At 42.0% G+C, this 21,957-nt stretch overlaps 1 protein-coding gene across 6 annotated transcripts in view; it reads left to right on the plus strand.

Moving 5' to 3' along the window:
- The window catches only part of ELMO1 (engulfment and cell motility 1), a 479,853-nt gene that overhangs the window by 126,094 nt on the left and 331,802 nt on the right, over positions 1 to 21,957 (plus strand). For all 6 annotated transcript variants that reach the window (XM_033088370.1, XM_033088366.1, XM_033088369.1 and 3 more), the window contains exon 5: positions 16,602 to 16,652. In XM_033088370.1, coding sequence (XP_032944261.1) covers positions 16,602 to 16,652 — 51 coding nt within the window. The remainder of the gene's footprint in view (positions 1 to 16,601; positions 16,653 to 21,957) is intronic.

Below are 21,957 nucleotides of genomic sequence, written 5' to 3' on the forward strand. Positions count from 1 at the left end.
GTCAGATAGGTTTACTGTGTTCCAGAAGTTATCCAAAGATTAAACTGTGTCTTTTACATTCACTAGATTTCAACTTTTTAAGCTCAGAGGAAGAAGGAAAGATAGATAAAGAAAAAAAGAAGAAAGTTTGCATCCTTAAAATGTAAAACAGCAATGAGACACTTTTTCACATTTATGAAGGGTACAGGAGGAGGCAAGACCTGTTGCTTCTCTTTCGTAAGGGTGGGAAGCAGGAAAAATGACTAGGTAAATTGAGGACGTGTTCACAGGCATTTAGAGGAAATTTATTAAGCACTCCGATATTTACACCTTCTTCTTTTGAGTCCGATTTTTGGGGAAATTGGGTCATTTCCTTTACCGTTTCTGAAGATTAAAGTTCAAAAATAAAAGCGAGGGCTTTGTTATCATCAACCACACTTGGAAACCAGTAATCACTCTTCATTTTTCAAAGACAGTCTTTGTGCTGTAACTAAAGAGAAAGCTGAAAAAGACCTGGGTTAATGCCGTCCTATCAAGTTGCTGGAACTGGCGTAGACCAAGGTAACCTTGGCTGTGAGGCACTCTCCCAATTCACTTCTCACTCTCGTGGGGAAAATACAGAAATAACTTTACAAGTGAATCATTGTGATCTTATTTAAGATTTTCTATTTCATCAAAAGATGAATAGGAAGGGATAGCTTCTTCCTCCATTATTTTTTTTTCTCAAGTGGATTCCTTCTCTTTTCCTATTTTTTCTCTCTCCCTAATGTTTATTTTTCCTTCTCCCATGGCCCCCATTTTTTTTTCTGCTGTTTTTTTCCTTTTTTTATTTCTGTCTGTGACTTTAGTTTTCTTTCACGCCACCATGCCTCACTATCACCTCCTTTATTAGGTTATTAGCCATCTTTAAAAAATGTCTCTTCCTATTTTTTGTCATCTGCTTTTCTTTCTCTTCCTCTCTGTTTAAATGGCCCCTCTTGCAGTTGGAGACATTTAATCACTATAGTTAAGTTTAGATTTTTAGATATAAAAAAATAAGTGCCACTTTACTAATTTAACACAACTTATATAGAATCTTTTTTTCCCCCAGTATCCGCTGATCCTAAGCAAACAGATATGAAATCTCAAATTTCATTTAAAAATATTTACACAGAGTAAGCGCATTGGAGACATATTAGAAGAAAAGAGGAAGAAGTAAAATATTTTTAACTATCAGAATCCTACTACTCAGAAAACCACTGACATTTTAGTATATACACATTTTAGCATATTTTAGTTTGGGTGTTCATTTATTTTTGTAAAGTGAGATTATAGTGTATACATTCTTTCATGACTTGCATTTTAATTTAATATATAGTGGGCATCCTAACAAGTTAGTTCATACACTCGTCTACTTCATTGCGTAATGAAGATTAAATAGGATAACGCCAGGCAAACACTATTCAAGGAACTTAGTCCATGGTCATCTCTCAGTGAGTCATACTTCCTATTTATTTGTCAAACTTTCTTAATGGCTGAAAAGTGTTCAACTCAAGTTTTAAATTAGCTCTTTCTGTTTGGGCTTTTAAATTCTCTCTCTCTCTCTCTCTCTCTCTCTCTCTCTCTCTCTCTCTCTCTCTGTTTTTTAAATAATGCTTAAGTGTCCATTCTTTAAACTGAGTTTTTGTGTACTTCTTTAACTATTTCCTTACAAAACATCAGTAGAAGTTGAATGATGAGTCAAAGAAACCGGATCCTCCAGGCTTCTGCACCCACCTTTTATTGAGGACACCCTTGGTACCAGTCACTTCCATGGGTGATTTCATTTAGGCATATAGGACTCACTGGGGTCCTAGGGGTTTTGAGGTTTTGGGTCACACAGCTTCTGAATGTCAACTTTGGAACTGAAGCCAAGAACTCCTACATTATTGTGAAGACAATTCCATTTCTTCACAGAAATTGCAGGTTCAGGAATTGCAGACATATTTGGTTTATGCGACCTTTTAAAATATTATTTTGAACTGTTTAAACATGAATAAAACTCAACATGAACTACAACGATAGCTTCATTATTATTAAACCGAGCCGCCAGACTGAGCTGACTTCAAGCGGACCTTAATATGCAGCATTCATTTCCTCCACCCCTATGCATATATTTACACGTCTTATAAGCATGTCATTGACTGGGAAGATGGTACTGTTTTATTTTAAATCAGGCATGAATCCACCCACTCAAGCAAAATCCTGTAAGCACGTTTATTGCTGCTGCACCTGTGTACTGGCCCATATCAGCTCAGGGATAGGTCAGCCTTATTGTCTTGGGAGCATGTCAGGTGTCCAGTAATTGGTGAAAACCTAATTTTGTTCCTTTCTGTTAAATGTTGGGTGCTTTTTGTCTGACTTCCAATATTGATTATGAGGAATGAGAGTTGAGATTACATCTTAGTTATACTGATTTGAAAGAAAAAATATCTTAGATTGTACCTTTTCCAAGAATCTCATTGCTCAGGACGAACAATGAAAAGCAGTTACTCATTGACAACTACATACCTTATGTGGTGACAGAAGTCTAAGATGGCCCCAAGGTTCCCAGCCCAGCGTTACATGCCTGGTGTAATCTGCTCCCCTTGAGTGCAGTTGGGACCTGTGACTGTGACGGGGTATCTCCCCTTGATTCTTTCACATTGGATGTCAAACAGGTTTGCAGATGCAGCTAAGGTCCTTAATCACTTGACTTTGGGGTGATCAAGAGGGAGAGTGTCCTGATCTAATCAGGTGAGCCCTTTCAAAGAAGGGGAAGCATTAAAAGAGATGCTCTTCCAGTGGCTTTGAGAGGGAGCAAATTGCCGTGCTGTGGAGCTTACAGGTAAGGACCTGAGAGCAACCTCTTCAGAGGTGAGAGTGGTCCCTAGTCAACAACTTGGTAAGAAATGGGGGAAAGAGACGTCTTAGTCATACAACTGCAAGGAAATGAATTTGCCAAAAACTGGAATGAACTTGGAAAAGGCCTCTGCACAAGGATGGAGCCAATGATACCTTGATTTCTGCCCTGTGAGACCCTGAGCAGAGGACCCAGCTAAAACATGCTAGACTCCTAACCCACAGAAACTGTGACATCATACATTTGTGTTGTTTTAAGCTCCTGAGGTTGAGGTAATTTGTTATGCTGCAGTAGACATCTAGTACACTGTGTGAGTATATCCAGATTTCCTGCATGTTGAGTAAAATAACAAAGCACAAAAACAAATGAAATGTGGAAGCTTGTTATATTGTTGTAATCAGCATCCATACTACCAGATACTGAATTCTTATGGTAATAAAAAAGCCTTATTATTCCTGCTGATTATTTTAATAAAATATACATTTACAAACCTTTGGTCAAAAAACATATTGTTATCAGTACAGTACCTCTTTGTCTATTTTAGGTTCTGAGGCCTCACCGGAGGACTTTCTTTTTTCCCTTTGTAGAACAAAAGAATTCCATTATTTAAAAACCACTGGCTTGACTAATAGGCACTTTTTAAAAAGACTGCATTTTGGTGGTTTTAAGAATGTAACTGTTGGCAGGGAAAAGAACAGCAGGATTGTGCAAGACTAATTGACAGTCAGCACATTGGTTTTGAATTTATGTTTATCGTTAATCGTTCCCTCATTACAAGGTAATACATAGATGTAAGAAAGCCAAGCACTACTTTTGATTTAGATAGTTGAGTTTTGCACTAGTGATATTGTTTTTTTTTAAAGGAGAATTCATTTGAATAGTAATTTCAAACTTTTTAATTTTGAAATGTTTCCAACATATCAAAACTAGCGCAGAAAAGGACATAACTGACACCTGTGTACGCAGCCATCTGGAATGGAAGTCAGGAGATGTCCACATTTTGCCTATTGCTTCAATCATCATTCAAACAAAAGTGCAAGTTCAGCTAAAACCCTACTCTATTATTTTTCCTGTCTCTCCTTCTATTTATTCCTCCCTCCCCAGAGGTCAATATTAGCCTGAAATTGATATATATTATTTTCATGAATATTTTATGTTTTCTACATATATATGTATTCAAGAATAATATAGAGAATTGTTTAGTAGGGTTTTAAATCTAAATCATTGGTATCATACTGTAGGTACTCTTTTGCAACTTAATCTTTTCCTTCAAAGTTACATTTTGAGATGGATGATGTACACCACCCCGTGGTGATGTAGGTGATGTTGGATCTGCGGGCAGTTTCTGGGTGTGGGCCGGGATCGTGTCTCGTGAAGCCGAAGAATAAACACACGGACCAGGGAGAGGCAAAGAGTTTTAAAAAGAGCATAGTTTATTAGAGGCAAGAGGAGAGGTTGCAGCTCCCGAGTGGAAGGGGGTCCCGGATGGGGGTGCCCCATGACTGAGGCCAAAGCGCTTACTTTTATACCTTCCCTTGCCTGCTTGGGGCAGGGGGCTGGAGCCGTCTAATGGAATTCATCTATTAGGTTTGTCCTGTTTGCCCGTCCTGAAGGGATGAACGAAATAACACATTCCTATCTATCAGATCTGCTCCTTTGTCCGGCCAGAAGGGATTTGAGATTATCTATTAACCTTCAGGCGTATTCTCATGTCTCTGTCCTGGAGTGAAGGGGACATTCCAGGGCCTGGAGTTTCAGGATACGGCTGTTTTTTGTTTATTCCACCGGGGACGCCCCTGTCTACCTAGCAACCATACTAACCAACCTGTCTCAGTGGCATACGTGTGATTTATCCATTTTTCTGCTCATAAGTAGTTGTTTGCCCAATTTTGGTATTATGAATGGTACTCTCATGAATATCCTCGTACATGTGTGCACGTGACCCCCCTGGACAGTTTCTCTGGCGTAGGTTGTAGAAGGCCATTGCATCAGAGGGACACCCATCTTCAACTTCACTAGAAATTGCCAAACTGCTCGACACAGTGGTTCTGTCAGCCTAGTCCCACCCACAGGTGGAGGCTCATTCATGGCAGAGAATAAGTGTGAACTGCGGGGTACTTTCATTTCCCACACTGGGTCCAGGGCCTGCTTTTCCAGGGCCTGTCTCTGGCCTCTTCTCAAACAGGGCCCATCCTCTTTGGGCTGGGACAGGCGAATTGCTGGGAGTGGTTCCGGACAGTCTTGTAACCTCGGAGCTCAGTTGTGGATGTCGGGGGCCGTTTGTAACTTTGCCTCCGTGTTAGGGCAGCCTGATGCTGTGCTTAGGTGAACAGTATGGTGGCATATGGTCCATTTCCATTCCGGCATCTTTGCAGACGCATGGATTGATGATGGAACAAATATATCTCAATTCTCTCTTTTTTGTATCATTAAAAAAATGCTGAATGATACATGTGCCTCATAGTAGGCACGAAGTGAATATCCATTGACTGAAGGCCGTTGAATAAGGAAGGCAAAGAAAGGTGGTCGGTGATTTCCTTGCATTGTGGGAGGAAGGAAGATCTGTGTTTATATCTTTGAAGGCATATGTGGCCAGTTAGCTTTGGTTTACAGATAAAGTCTGGCTATTGCTCCAGGCCATATTACAATTAAAATATTTATTCAATTCGTTCACAGAAAGTATTTCTAAACACACTTTATATACCAGGCACTGTTATAGGAATTGCTGATGAACAAAGAGTGAAGATGCTCGTTCTTCTCATGGCTATATTCTTGTGATTGTGAAGACAGACAGAAAATTAAAACAAAACAAACAAAAAGTGAACGGGGTATTTATTTTCAGATTGGAGTAAGTGCTATGGAGGAAATAAATGGGACTACGTGATAAAGATACGGGGATAGAGTGTGAATGGGTCAGAAATATGTCTTGGCTTGCTTCAGGTATAACAATAACCAGATCTAAATAAAATGGGGCTCTAGGAGAGTGGACATAGTTTCCAGAATCGGAGGCTTCAGGCTTTTATTCCTATAAGTATGTGAACCCCGAAAAACACACGTATACCCTCGGCTCTAAGGCGGTGATCGTGCTGTCAGGATTTGTGCTCCCCAAGGTTGATGCTGGGTTCTGGGTGTTCACACTGGGGTTGTGCCAGCTCTGGGGCCGTCTGCATCTCTCTACAAGGCTCTGGGTGCCCAGCTGTGGGCTTTGGGCAAGATTGCCATAAGGCATCAGGGAATGTCTCGCTCAAGAGGTGACCTTGGAGCCAAGACTTGGCAATGACAAGGAGGCAAATCAAGGTAGTGCAGGACAAGGAACAGCCAGCATGAGACAGTATGGTGGCATTTCTGAAGGCTGAGCAGCTTTGTGAGAGGGAACAAAGAGGGAACGAAAAGGGATAGATAGTGAGCTGGCGGGGGACAATATCAGATATGGCTGGGGAGTTGGCAGGGGCTGCATCAGGCTGAGTCTTTCAAACCATGGGAGGAGTTGGATTTTCTTCTATGTCCGGTTTTAACCGGGGGCCCATGAACTTGTATAGGAAGAAAGTTACACCTGTATGAACATGTCGATTTTGCATTGCTTCCCTCATGAATGGAGGCAACAAGCTATGGTAGTAGGAGCAGTAGCATCTATGCTGACCAGCAGACATCATAGACATTTCCTTTTATTACTGTCATTACAGCTATCTCAAAATGTCATTTATGATCATTACACCTAATTAGAAATTATTGTAGCTATTAGACCTTGTGATAGATCTTTCGTTTCCTGCATCAGTACAGTGGTCAGCAAACTACAGCCCGTGAGCCAAATCCAGGTTGCCACCTGTTTTTATAGATAATGTTTATTTGAACAGAGCCATGCCTGTTTATTTATGTATCATAGTTGCAACAGAGACTTTCTGGTCTGTAGTGTTTTAAATATTTACTATCTGGCTCTTTCTGGAACAAGTTGGCTGATACCTGCACGGAGAGTGTACATATTACTCTGATACTATTTAAAAAATATTTGGGTGACTCTTGTTTTCTTTGCAAGCTTATGTATTTTATTTTGTACATTTAAAAACATTATGCAGAAAACATTATTTAAAAACATTATGCAGAGCTCCATGGGCTTCTTCAGACTGTCAAAACCATGATACGAGGGAAAAAAAAGAAAGGACAAAAGATTCAGCAGTGGGGCATCTCAGGCAAAATGGTCGGACCTGTGTATCTTCTAACGGAGAGTCTCGTCCCCTGTCTTTCCATATTTTTGGTACCCACTAGGGAAGCTGCCTCTTCTTTCTGAATGGTATATTGAGACCTTACCATGTGCCAGGCAGAGGCTTTATTAGCACTGCTAGGTTAATCCCCACGACAGCACCACATGGTCTAGGTGTAGCTGGCTTCATGTAGCGGTGAGAGGCCCAGAGGTAGTGTCATGTGCATGCTTCATTTACTGAATATTCACTGAGCACCTGCTATGTGCCAGGCGCTGTGCCAAGTGCCCAGGTAGCAAACCTGTCGGTGCTGAAGCCAAGGTTTGAATCAGGCCCATCTGATACCAGTGTCTGGGTGGCTCACACCACAGCAGGTTATGTTCAGGATGCTATGTGACACCACACTGTTTCTTTGGAGCCAACCCGCCAGCTCGTCACTCCTTCTCTGGCATTTCCACCCAACTTGGCTCCACGGCTCTCCACGATAAAGATTTACGTCCTGTTCTCTCTCCCTAGTCTGTTGGCTTTGCCTAGAATAGGCCATGGAGTTGATATTTCCCATGTAGCAGAATCCTCAGTGTTCCCTGCCAATGCCACTGGAATGGCCTTCGAAAGCCTTTTTTTGCAAGCATGAGGTTCTTTACTGTAAGTGCAGCTGTCCTTTCCAGCGCTTTGTGGATTTCTGAGACCACAGGATCTAACTTGCCCAGGTTTAAACATTTGCACATGTCATTTAATTGGGGGGTAGGTGAAAACTGATGGTAGTGAGAGTGGCTGGCAATCAACTCTCTTATCTCAAATGGATGAAAAAAATGGGACTGCAGGAGAAGGCCTGTCTGATGTGGTTTACCCCAGCTTGTCCAGGTCTCTTCTGTCAAATCAAGGAGGTCACCTTGTCCCCTAGAAACATACACAGTCCTCATTAGCTGGATTGAGCAGAGACCTACAGTATCAGACATTTCCCCCTGATTTCTTTTCTTTTTTAACATGTTGCAAGTGAAGATATTCACGTGATTATCTGCGTGGGCACCGATGTTTGTTCAATGCCTACACACACATTATATTCCATGAATTTGGACTCATTCTGCAATATTGTTTTTTTTTTTACCTTCTTATTTTTCAATTATAGTTGACATACAATATTATACTAACTTCTTAGTTTTCAATTATAGTTGACATACAATATTATACTAGTTTCAGGTGTACAACGTAGTGATTCGACATTTATATAACTTAGAAAGTGATCCCCCCAATAAGTCTAGCACCCATCTGACTCCATACATAGTTATTGCCATATTATTGACTATATTCCCTATGCTGTTCTTTACACCTCTGTGACTACTTTATCGGCAATACTGTTTTGCAGCCCACATTTTTCACTTCACAATATGTAATATTTTCTTATATTATTAAACATTCTTTTACACCAGTCCTTCAGTGTCTATGTTATGTATTATTGGCCCGCTTTACCATAGCATAGTTATTCAAAATTTCCTTCATATTAGGGGACATTTGCAAGACTTGATATATCAGTCAGGATCGAGTAACCATACCATTATCGGAACAGGGAAATTTAATTTAAAGATTGGTAACTAGTGGAAGCTGGTTAACTGCGAATAAAGATGGACTCTGATGGAGCTAGAAGAAGCAGTGACAGCGAAGTATATGTGGCCTTGAGTCTGAGGATGAGGGGACAATGTAAGAAGGAAAGACCAGGAGCCGGCACTGCCCCTCCCCCCACGGCTCTTGGAAGAGAGCATGGCGGCCCCGGGTTCATCACCTGCTTGGGGAGGGTGCAGGCCTGTCGCTGGGAGGTTGAGCAGGCAGAGCTGGGTAAGAGTGGCCGTTGATAGGGGGAGTAGGGCTGGAGGGTACAGGAAGCCTGAAGCCTTCTAGAGTGAATAACAGTTATAATGGTGGATTTGAAAGGGAACCCACCTATCTGTCACCAGGCTGGATCATTTCAGTGGCCTCGGTGAGGGAAGCAGACCTTTCATGTGTAACCGGCTCTCCACCTTCATGGTCTGTGTTTACACACCACAACGAGGCAGTTAGCAGATGTCTTACTTAATACCTGTCTTGTTTTTTCTTCTTTCGATGTTGGGAATTGTGTGGGAAAGCTATCTGGGTGCTGTGTAAAATAAAATGATTTTAGAAAAACAACAACTGACAACAGAATCTAGTGAGGCAAGAAAAAAAGTGGAAATGAAGTCAAACCTAAATCCTTCAATGAATGGGTGGAACCATTAAAGCTGTAGAGAGGTGGTGGAAACAGCGTTCCTGAGAGGAAGTGAGCCTGGGGAAGCCCAGAATACTGGTCGTGGGAAATGTTCATTTAGAACAGTTGGCCACCCTTTCTTCCTATACTTCTTCCTCATCCCTATCTCTCAGCTTTTTTTTTTTCCTGGCTTTTGGGGTTCGGATTTTATTTTAGGGTATTTCTAGCATCTTTCCTCAAACGTTAGACTAGTAGTCCGTCTAGAAGCATTGCTCTGTAACCTAGCAACCAGCATGGTATATTGTCCTTAGTTATTTCCTTCAGCCCCCAAAGATTTGAAGATCAGCTGGATGGACACATAAAAGATGAAAAGGATCAGGTTTACATGCAAAGTCAGTCTTTGTGATGATTGAGCAATAGATCTGAAGTGAGCTTCATTTCATAGAAATACTTCTAAAGAATGATGTCACATCTGGAGAGAGACAGAGATAGAGAAAGACAGGGAGAGAGGGGGGTAGGGGGAGGGGGAAGAGATGGAGCCGGGGAGAAGGTCTTGGAGCTGCCTTCCCTCTAGGGTCCTAGATTGTAGGGTCATACATACTCCCTCCCGCTCTGACCTCCTGTTTTCCTTGCTCAGTAAATAACAGGAAGAGGGGTAGAATTGGGATTTTTGACCAGGAAATAATTCTCAATTTGTGTGGCTAGATAGAGTGTTGGCATCCTGAGAAAAACAAATTTCAGAGGGAGACATACGACAACAATGACATTTTTCTGCAGGAGCTTATTATCCAATCCACACAGAGGCTGAGTCGCTCAGCTAGTTCTGTGAAGAAACACAAAGGCGTCCTGTCGAGATGCCTGTGCATGTCAGGGGCTAGCACAGTGTGGAACTGTTGGGTGTGAGTGCTCACAACAGTGGGGCTTTAGTGGGTTTTCACTGAGCCACTTGTCATTATTTTTGTATATCGTGAGCTGTCAGTACATTTTCCTGCAGAAATGTTCTTTATGCCTCTTTTCTCCTTTTCATATTTTTGAGGAGCTGGCATTAGTCTTGTTTGCCTCAGACTTTATTACCTTGAAATTCAGACAACTTATTCTAAATGTGCTGGGCAGGCTTAGGAATCAGGCTGGGATGATTTTAAACTTTATTGGACATCAGAATTACTTGGGCTCATAGTGAAAATGCAGCGTCCCAGGCCCCTGAGACAGTGGCTATGGAGTGGGAGCCCTAAAAATCTGCATTTTAATACCCAGCCGTGGTGATTCTAAAGATGATATGAAGATCATATAAGAAATGGAGGATTAAAGACAGATTTCCCAGAGAGGGGCGTGGGGCGGCTTGTTGGCACTGTGAGTTAATGGATACATTCTTTGTTTTTGCAGAATTCCCGTCTCTGTTTAGGGGAAGAGAGCTCCCATGTTTTTCTTTCCTTCCTCATGTGCTTTTATTTGTTATTTAGTGGTGTTCTTTGTCTAGCCGGGAATGGTGGCCCTGATTTAGTGCTTCTGGATTGGCCCTGTCCAAAGCTGTTCCCCAAAGGTTACCAACACAACCTGTGGATAAGACAGAGCCGGCCAGCATATTCTTCCAGTGGTAAGGGAGAACTCTGTCATGCAAAGCTTCGCCTGTGTCTCATGGGGTGGAAGTGTATTGGTCAGGGTTCAACTAGAGATGCAGAACCAGTAGGAGATATATGCTAAGAGATTTATTGCAAGAAATTGGCTCACATGATTGTGGAGGCTGGATAGGCAAATTTGAAATGTATAGGGCAGGCCTTCAGGAAGAGTAGGGTACGGGCTGTATCTGCTACCTAATGGTAGAATTTCTTCCTCCTCAGGAACCCCTCGGCTCTGCTTTTAAGTCCTTTCAATTTATAGAATCAGGCCCACCCAGATTACCTAGGATAATCTTAAAGTTAACTGTTTGTGGGCTTAAATCACATGTGCAAAATACCTTCACGGTAACACCTAGGTTCATGTTTGATTGAATAACTGGGGACTGTAGCCTAGTCATGCCGACATATCAAAAGGCCACTGTGGGGACAGAGCCCCAGAGAGCAGTTTCCAGGCTCTCAGCCTCACGAGAAAAGGTGCTGGCTCAGGTAGTAGATGGCCGTCAGCTGTAGCCAGTTGTCCACTGATACAACTGCTGCGGCTGCGCTGGTTGGTGAGTCAAGTCGAGTGGAGTCGGTCGGTTGGCAGGCAGAAAAGCGGACAGCAGGTCACACATCGTCTGACTCCAGCCTCCAGTGAGACTATAGTGGTATGACTCCCCTACCTATGGCTCCGTGGGTGTTGCTTTTTGGCCTAGCCACATCCTGCATTCTTATGTGGGGAGCAGGAGCTGAGACCCTGCAGGCCACCCCGCACGACAGCCACCATAGAAGGTAAGATCACAATTTATTGAGATCTGGAAGTTTGATTTAGGCTGGTCTTTCAAAGCATGTATGGGTCATGGTTCAACTGTCCAGGATTGGTGTCGACCGCAGAGAATTTCAAATGGCGGGATTCAGAGAATCTCAAGGTGAAAACAGTTGATGTTTTTCACTGAAGAGTTTATGAGTCTTGCAGGAAGCTCCTGCAATGAGCAGGCATACCGTTTGCCTACACAGAAGATGCCAGGAGAAGGAAGCCATGCTAATGAAGGCAGGAGGACCACAAAGGCCTATGATTCTAGACAGTTGGGTTTGGATTCTCAGTGTTTAGCTGACTGAGGGTAGAGTAGGTAGTTTCTTCTCAGATCGGATGTATGGCACTCCTTTCTAATGGAGGACACACCTCTCGTTTCTAAAAGACGAGCCTTGCAATTCTCTTTATTACCCGTGGACCAGAAGCATTAAGCACAGAGAATGGCTACATGTTGCCAAGCTGGCCCCTTCAGAGAGAGGACACATATACTAATAGCAAATCGGAGCTGGAATTTCACTCCACTTACTCCCGCTCTCCCTCTTTAAATGACTAAATGTCACTCTACCTGTTCAGTGTCAGGTCTTTCCTTTCTTTGCGTGTCCCAGACTCTAAGACCACACAGGACTTTTCTCTGTTCCATGGGGATGTTTAGTCCTCTGAGATGTGCTGTTTCCTCTTCTCTCCTGGAAAATCTTTGCTTATGGATTAGAGGGCCTTCTTGAATATCACCCTTCCTCTCTTCCTGCTGTCACATGTACGTGCTTGTGCCATGCTAATCACACACTGTCTGGGCCCACAGGTCTTTCATGGTACAGCTATCATTAGTACATGCCAGTCCCTCTCGCTTTATTAAATTCCTAGAGGACAGAAGATAAGTCTATTCAACTTTGTATCTACACCAGTATCTCATCTATGCCAGGCATATAGTAGGCTTAGCCATTTGGTCACCATGTATTTCCTGAGTCCCCAGCATGCTATGGCAGGTCATTGATATCCCCTGTTCTAGATAGGAGTGATATGTAGTGAAGGACTGTCTTTTCTCAGGGAAGTGAGGAGGGCAGGGGGAGGTAGCCAGTGAACAAGGTAAGTGAGATCACACACACTCACACACGCACATGTGCACACAGACCCTCACTCACAAACACACTGCTTACTGAATGCTTGGAGGGCTGCCTCAAGGGATTCCCCTGTGAAACAGACAGAGGCTCGAGTGTGATACCAGAGTGAGTGTCAGGTTCCCAGCCTTTGAAGCGTAGGATGCTGTGCAGCAGAAGTCCCCGTAGCTGTGTTGGTCCGCCGACGGGAGAGGCACACACTGGCTAATTATATTCTGCTGAATAGAAGCGACTGACTCTTTTAGACTTAGGGTAACATAGATCACAGTATTATTTTTACAGATGGAGACTAGCTAAAAACAAGAGTACGCAGCCATGCCGTTGTTGGATGTTATTTTTGCTCTTAGTAATAATGACACAGCTAAGTTTTTTGGAGGAGTGTTTGCAGTGTGCCAGATACTGTTCTAAGCACTTTAAATGGATTGCGTCATTTAATTCTCCGAACCACCTTAGGAGACAGACATTATCTCCATTTTACACAGAGAAGATGGCCCGAAGCACAGCTGTGTCACTTGTACCAGATTCCCCAGGTAGGAAGTGAAATGTGGGTCACAAAAAGAACAAAGTGAAGACCCTGCTCTTAAGCGATGCTCTAGTCCACCTGACCGTTTAGGAAATCAGAGCAAGTACAAGCCTTTTCCTTCCTTAGCCGAGTTACCATTCCCAGTTAGGCATCCCCTCGTGAGCAAAAGGTGAATTTCCTGTTAGGCTACAGTCTCTGAAGCGGAGGTCTACCAGTGGTTTTCTCTTTAAGTTTGATCTACCTTCCTGTCAGGACCTTAAAGTTTGTAATGCATATATTAATAGTTCTTTTACTTATCCTTTTAAATTCCGAAATTCAAAACACTGATTAAAAAAATATTTTTAGAAGACAGGAGGAGAGGGCACATGAGCTACCGACTGAGAAGGCCCAGGCAGGATGGGTGCTGCTCTCTGTGTAACAGCCCCGTTGCTTTCATTTTCCAGCCATTTCTGTGCCAGACACAGCACATATGTCACCTCTGGTTCTTACGACATTCTCTAAGCAGTGACAGCTTCTCATTTCAGGGAATAGAAAACTTAGATCAGAGTGATTAAGTAGTTTACACCGCTGCTGGGAGGCAGAGCGGGAATTTGAACCCAGCCCTGACTGTCGGTGGTTTGAATACTGCTTTTGTTTTAAGCTAACAATCCTCGAGACCCTTTCTTCAAAGAACTCGTATTTGGATCTCGGAAAGTCAGGAGCCAACATTGCAGGAGTCAGCATGGGGGTCTGGAGGCCACCTGCTTCATTTTAGCCCAAACTCCCACTCCGTGCCCACGCCCTGTGGGCATAGCAGGGAACCCCAAGGAATCTGCAGAGCATGTGCTAACACCACTCTTCCATCTTTGCTCTCATGTGTGTTGACCAATTGGTGAACTCACTCCTCTAAGGATAAATGCAAGATCTAGGTCTTCTTACCTTTTCGGACAAGACAGAGCACAGACTCTGGTGTCTTATCTTCCCTTCCCCTCCGTGATGGGTTTCAATCCTCCCTTTTTCCTCCTTGATGCCGAGCAAATATTTCATCCTCTCGGCAGCTTCGTTTCTTGTCTTTCAAATGGGCAAGTCCAGTTCTCACAAATATTAGTCAAATTAAAAAAAAAAAAAAGACAACTCATTCTTGAAAAGGTGCAAATGTAAAATTTATAAACATAGCTAGAACCATAAGGAGCCTGTTTACCAACAAGTTCAGTAATTATTTTGGATCTGGAACTTGGTTTTCTTTTTTTTCATAGTGATAAGAATAGTGCAATACTAGGAAAGTTCTGGAAAAAGCAGTCTATTTTACTTTAAAATGAGAATCTGGTGTTTCTGTCTTTGTATTGTTTTGTAAGTGTTTTGGAGAAAAAATGGTCAGAGTTATTATTGATGGTTAAATAAGCATTACAACAAAAAAACAAAACCCCTCAGCATAGTGTCTTTCAACACATGTCAGTTTATTGCTATTATTAGGAGTGTTTCATCCCCACTGCAGATTTCCAAGAGGAGAGATTATTGCCCAACCCCCTCCCCCCCTCCCCCCGGCCTCTTCCTTAAATATTTTCCTTTTTCTTCTTCTGACTCTCTTATTTCTCAATTCATGTAGAAACTGAGCAGGACAGATGTATGCTATGTATTCAGCTTCCTTAATATTCTATAATTAGTATTTGCTGTCTTCCTCTCCCATTCTGATAGAGTCAGAATTTGAGAGTTGAAAGGAGAATTTTTAAATGGCTGAAGTTTATTTCACCATCGCGTATGTGAGCCTGCCGCCAGCTGGTCATTCAGTCTTTGCCTGCACACTTCTGGTAATGAGTTTACTCTCTCAGGAGGTGGTCCAGGGTGTCTGGCTGGGGATGCTCTCGCCTGGGCTGAAATTGCCCAAGGACGGTCAGATTCCTCATGTTGGGCTTTCAGGCCTACCTGCATTTATTGTAAAATGTTTAGATTAGGTTTTCTTTGGGAGGGAGTATTGGCTTGCAGACTGCTGTCTTTCAGGTAGTTCTTTCAGAAAATTCATTTTCCAACAATTAGTTAGACTTGGGTGAGGGAGAGAACCAGTATTCTGGGTGTCTTTGGCATGTCATCCTGAGAAATTTCTATCCCCTTTGTGTGTCTGCTGCATCCTGAGCAAATTCCAGCTGTGGTTTGTCTTCAGTGGTGTGGGAGGACGACCCTCCAAAGCCTTGGTTTACCTCCTGGCTCCCTGCACCCAGGGGGTGTGCAGAGCTGTGACTCCCATAAGGTCACCTCCTGGAAGCTGAGGATGGGGCGTACTCTGGTGGCAGAAAATAAAACTGCCCGTGAAATTCTACTTCCTGTGCCCAAGATGCTAAGTGACAGCTTCAAAACACTAGCCCCAAATACACTTGCCACGTGGAGACAGACTGATTTGGGATCTGCTCCTTTCTGCGGTTTGTTCTTTACTTTAAGGCAACACATGTTTGGAGCTAGCAAATGTGAAGAAACCAAGCACCTTAATAACCTTTTTAAAAAATAACAGCTTTATTGAGATATAATTCACACTCCCCAAAATTCACCTTTTTAAATGTTCAATTCAGTGATTTTCAGTATAGTCGTAGATTTGTGAAACCATCACCACGGTCGATTTTAGAATGTTTTCATCACCCAGAAAAGAAATGCTGCACCAGTTAGCATGCATTCTCCATTCCCCCACCGCCCACCTTTGGAAACCCCTGTGGATTTGCCTGTTCTGTACATTTCATATAATGGACTCATAAAATACGTGGCCTTTGTGTCTGGAGTCTTTCACTTAGTATAATGTTTTCGAGGTTTATCCATGTCATAGCATATATCTATCTTCCTTTCTTTTTATGGCCTTGTAATATTCCACTGAATGAGTATGCCATGTTTTGTTTATCCATTGCTCAGTTGATGGACATTCAAGTTGTTTCCATGTTTGGCTATTATGACTAGTGTTTCTATGAATATTTATGGACAAATGTTTGTGTGGACATATGTTTTCAGTTCTCTTGGGTATATATGCAGGATTGGAATACCTAGGTCCTAATCCCTTAATAACCTTTCAAAATTGCTTTTTTGTTTGCTATTCTTGGGCCCCTTATTCCTGTTCTTTGGGTTTGTTTTCACTTCCTCTCTGACGAATGCTGTCTACTCGTACGACTTGACATTAAGTCAACACATCTGGGACCCAGTTTAAAGTTCTTTGTAGAAATAGTTAAAAATTACTCAAGTGAGAATAAACTGAATCATAAGAATGCTTATTGTTTGCCTTTGTTGTCTTCTTTATCAAGCTGCTACTTGAAAGTTTACAAAGGATTTTTTTTTTCCCCTTTTCCAGAATCGCAATGAAATAAAAAATGGCACTATCCTTCGATTAACCACGTCTCCGGTAAGTTGATCTTAGTTGATAGCTTCCCAGTAAACGCGTTGATCTCCAGTCCTATAAGTGATGATGAATATTGTTTTGAAGATTACTTGAGTGCCAAACAGAAGGTCTCTGGGGTGTCCTCCACGAGGATTCTGGATGGTCATGAGTGCCCCTTCTAGAGTTCCCATCACAGAGGAAGAAGCCTTTGCTCCAGGTTAAGTACAAGTAAATCGGTTTTAAGGTTTGACGTCGGTGCTCATCTCAGCAATTCTCATGTTGCAGATGGGATAACTGAGATCTACCGATTGGTTTTACCCACCCGCCCACACATGCACCTAAAGCCAGCTGAGCAAATTCAGACAACAAAGCAAGCAAATCCAAAGATCGCCTGTTGCAGCCCTTTAAAGTCAGGGAGTGTGTGTGTGTCTGTGTCCGTGTGTGTGTCCGTGTGTGTGTGTGTGTGTGTGTGTGTGTGTCTAATTTGGGTCAGTTATTATAACAGTTCATAAAAATATAGTTGAAGAAATGTTTGCCACTTAGGCTGTTTCACTGACAGCTAATTCTAGATAAAAACACTTTAAAGTCTTCCAAATAAAAGCTGCTCAACAAAATGCTGTCAACTATTTAAACTGCTGTTCATTGTTGCTTATCTTTAATCTTTCTTCCTTGTTTGTAGGTACTTTAGGTAGTACATTAGCATATTTAAACTATATTATTTCACAGTGCATTTTATTGCTTTCCTAAAAAATAATCTGCACAAAATACACCAAGTGTTACTATTTTCTCTCTGCATATGTGATGAAAACTATGCCTAACTCTCATTTTCAGTTTCTACTGAAGCCATGTGGTAGGCTAAAAATAAATTTAAAAATTGGGAAAAGCATCTGGCTAAGATTAAACTGTGGGTTCTGTAATGGCCGCAAATTCTTCTTGTTGAAAATTATATTAGAGAGGCTTAAAAACTCCTAAACATTTTACCCAATAACATCTTGAACCTAAACACAGTGATGAGCTCAGTGAGTGCATTGCGGGAGTTGGCTGAACTGTCTCTCGATGCCTTCTTTTCCACTTAATGGTAATTATAATTCATCCTCATTTTTCAATGGCTGCATGATGAGCTGAGACATTTTTGTCTGACTTAGCATTGCTCTTCTTACTTTAGTCAGCAAGAATGAATGTTAATTTGACCTTTAGAGACCATGGTTTCACTTGGTTTTTGCAGGTCCTATTTATCCTGCTAAAATTACTCATCTGCTTGCTGGGCAGAAAGAATATTCCTCGCCCTTTGCTTCATCTTAGAATTAGAAAGTCTCGGTTTAGTTTTGTTTTTAAATCTAGGTCTTCTCTAAGCCAAAGAAGAAGTCGGTTCTCTTTCCTATTGCCATGGGTTCATGAACAAAATGTCCACAATGTTAAGCCACTCCTTGAGAGAAGGCTCAGTGTCTGGCAGAGTGAAATTTTTTCCTGAAAATGAACATTCTAACACTGTGGCACGACTTGGCACCATTGGGGACAATGACGTTTGTCCTGTCTGGGTAGTGACCTTCACATTCCCAGCACGGTGAATGGACAGATGTGAAAGGCAGTGGACAGGCAGTATTATAAGACAGAGGCCACTTACAAAAGACTGGTTCACATTTTGTAAAGAATGGCGGTCCCCAAACCTGAATTATTGGTGGAGCTTTAAAAACGCTGACATCTGGGCCTTTAATGAGAGGCTGGATTATGATATCTAAGAATGGGGCCCAGGAATCTGCTTTTAAAGAAAGCACTTTATGGTTTGGCTGTAGCCACTGTGTCTAGAATTGGGAATTATTCTATAAGCAAGATATTTGGATTTGTAAACTTCACTTGTTGCTGGTAGATTATGTCTTATTTATTATTTTGTGTTTAACTGAAAAAAATGTGGGTCAGCATATGCTCTTTCACTTTTTACGTACACACTAAAATATGTTTAAAAATAACTGTCACCATCAAATTTGCTAGGAATTATTAGAATACCATAAAGAAACCAGCAAATAGTGTTATACTAGCTTTTACTGTCCCTTCATCCACCTCAGCTGAATTCCCTCTGTAGCCAGACAAGAACACACACCCACATGTGTTCATGCACACGTGCACACACATGCACACACTCTGTTTTAGGCAATGTGCAGCTGCGCTGAGTTTTATCTTCACTCTATCAAAGGTGGTGTTTTTGTTGGTGAATTTGTTTTCCATCTTCCTCTATCAACAAACCTTTCTGGATTGCTCGTAGCAAAATAGGGGTATTAATAAGGGATCTGAAAAAACAACGTGTGTCATTATTCTTATAAAAGCTCTACACTTGGTTAAATGGGGCTCTTCTGTAGTGCACGTCTTTAGATAATATCTCTAGTGACCATATTAAACACGCCTGACTTTGAGGTGTCATGTCTTTATCCATCTCCCCAGTATCATGAAAATATAGCCAGGAACATGACCAGGAAATGTGTGCAAATGTGTGTGAGTGTTTGAGCAACTCAGGGTTTGGGGAGTTTCTGATTGTGCCCCTAAGCAATGTTTCCTTCTACCTGCCATGGGAATAATAGCTGTGGAAATCGAATATGAGGTCACATGTTGCCTGAAGCATAGTTTAAATACATTTTGGCTACTGTTCCTATTAGAAGATGCTTGGGTTGCCAGATCATTGTGTTTACTTTCCTGAATTTTGTTTGAAAAAGCACTTACAATGAATCTGTTTGTAGTCTTGAAGTGTGGATATCCTCTTTTAAGTAGGACACAAAACCCCCTAGCCACAAAGAAAAAGATTGATGAGAAACTTGGCGACCAAAAAATAAAAACAGCCCACAGAAGCTTTATGCTTGGAAAGAATTCCAGAAACAAAGTCAAACACAGAAAATTCGGAAAAAACAATTGGCAACATACATGATAAGTAGAGGATTGATTCCTTAGTTTACCCGATCCCTTATGAGTAAATAAACAGACTCCCCCAATATATGGCCAAATGTATAAGCAAAAATGGTCAATATATCTATATAGCTATATCGATATCTATCTGTTGATCTGTATATCTATTTTATCCTGGCAACAGGGCTAGGATATAAATAAATAAATAAATAAATAAATAAATAAATAAATAAATAAATAAATAAATCCATCTATAGCTATAGATCTATACATATATAGATTGATACAGATATACACACACACACACACACACACACACACACACACACATAGCTATAGATACAGATATATACGAAAGAAGAAACTCAGTCTCTCTCTTAAAACAGATGAAAATCTCGACTCCTAGATAATCAAGTTGTGAGGTAAGATGCTGCAGTGCTGAGAGTAGGAACTGATACAGACTCGTTGGAGGGCAATTTAGCTGTGTCCACCCAAGTTAAAAATACATGTGTCTTCGTTCTGACAGTTTAGCTGCTGGGAATTTATCCAATAGATAGACTCACAAAAGGACTGCAGGAGAGACACACACACACACACACACACACACACACACACACACATACGTGCGCCATGCACAGGGCTGTATGCATCATTGCTTTTAGTAATCAGAACCTGGATATCTGTTCACTGTCTGTCATTTGGGACCAGTTAAGTGCATTAAGTAGCATCCATGTGATAGAAGAACATTGTGCAGCCATTAACAAGAATGTGGGTTGTGCTTGCTCGGAGATACCACTAAAGTATATTATTTAGTGTGAAAGCAGGCTGCAGAACATTCTGTGTATAGGGACTCCAGTTAGGTACATGGAAAGGAGGTGTATATATGCTGAATAAAGGGAAAAAGTCATTCTCCAGGGATAACAGGCGATGGTTAACGTTGGGTTAACTTTGTTTTTTATTTTACTACTTCTGGTAGTCCTTACAATTTTTTTATATCATGTGCTGGGATTATTTTTAATTAAATAAACAGACACACAAACAAATACCATAAGGTCACTACAGTATGCTAGAGGTTAATCATGACGTTCTATGCTAAAATCATTTTAGTGTTCCAAACTCTTAGATTTTTTTAAAATATTTTTTTAATTTTTCAATGACAGTTGATATACAGTGTGATATTGATTTCATACAGGTCTAATCACTCTGTTGTACACAAACTGCAACGTGAATTCTTCTTGCCCATTGTTTTGGCCCGTGTGGACATAGTACATAGAACTACTCACCCAGTACTTGCTGTTGCTTAGTCAGCTCTAAGCGTGGTGCTCCCTTTCTGCTGTCTCTTGTTTAGAGACCTGATGTTAGAAGCATCTAGGTCAGAGGGCCCTTCACACTGATTCTGGGGGCTAGTTACTCTGGCAAAAAGAAAGATGGTGTTATTTCAACCACTCTGGATTCAGGTTATCAGAGAGTCTTAACAATAAGACTGTTCACAATTTTTGAAACCAGTTTTTCTCTACTGACCTGAGAAACTGAAAAGGGTTATAAAATGTCTGAAATTCTATTTCTTGCCATCCCTCTGTGAGCCTAACTTAGAGGGAAGAAACCAGCAGAGGCTTTTAGGCAGAAGAGTGAAAAGGTCGCTCTGGCTGCTGCCCCAAGAGCAGGTTGCAGGGGTGGCCAGGGGGCAGGTCAGGAGTTTATTACAGAGGTCCTGGCAGGAGATGAAGACGGCATGAGCTGCCTGTGGAGGGAACGAAGGCATGTTTTAGAGGGCAAGGCCCTGAACATCCTGCTGGATTGGATATGGTGCTCCTTGAGGGAGGCTGTGACCATGTCCCTGGGCAAGGGAGAATGAAGAGTTCCAGAGGCCTGCACTGTGTCCCCGAGGACATGTCAACCAGGCAGTTAGGTATGTGTGTTGGGCGGCCATCCCCAGGTACATGGCATGGAAAGCCATGGACTGGATGAAGTCGCCACAGAGAAGGAAGAGCCTTGGGTGCCCCTCTCAGGTTTCCAAGGAGGAGCCGGCCAAGAAGCCAAGAGAAGAAGGTGTTTCAAAGAGGTGGGGGAAATTAGGTGTGTTGAAGGCTGCTGAGACAGTGAGGAAGAGGAGATGGGAAAATGACCCCTGGACCTGCCAGCTAGAGGTATTGACAGCGTCATGGGGACACTCTCAGTCTAAGGGTAAGGATGGTGGCATCATTGGAGTGGGAGAAGAGAGAATGTGAGGTGAAGTGAGACAGCAACTTTAGACCCACTCTTTAGTCCAGAACTTTTGCTGAGAATGGGAGCAATGAAATGAGGGCATGGCGGGAGGGGAATTGGGTCAACGGATGTTTGCACATTTTTGTTTGTTTTTTATGACAGGAACTATTGGAGATGTCTGCAGCTGGAAATGGTCCCCTGCAGAGAGAGTACCCAATGGTATAGGAGAAAG

The sequence above is a fragment of the Rhinolophus ferrumequinum genome, chromosome 20 (genome assembly GCF_004115265.2).
Source record: "Rhinolophus ferrumequinum isolate MPI-CBG mRhiFer1 chromosome 20, mRhiFer1_v1.p, whole genome shotgun sequence".
In the NCBI taxonomy this organism is placed as follows: Eukaryota; Metazoa; Chordata; class Mammalia; order Chiroptera; family Rhinolophidae; genus Rhinolophus; species Rhinolophus ferrumequinum.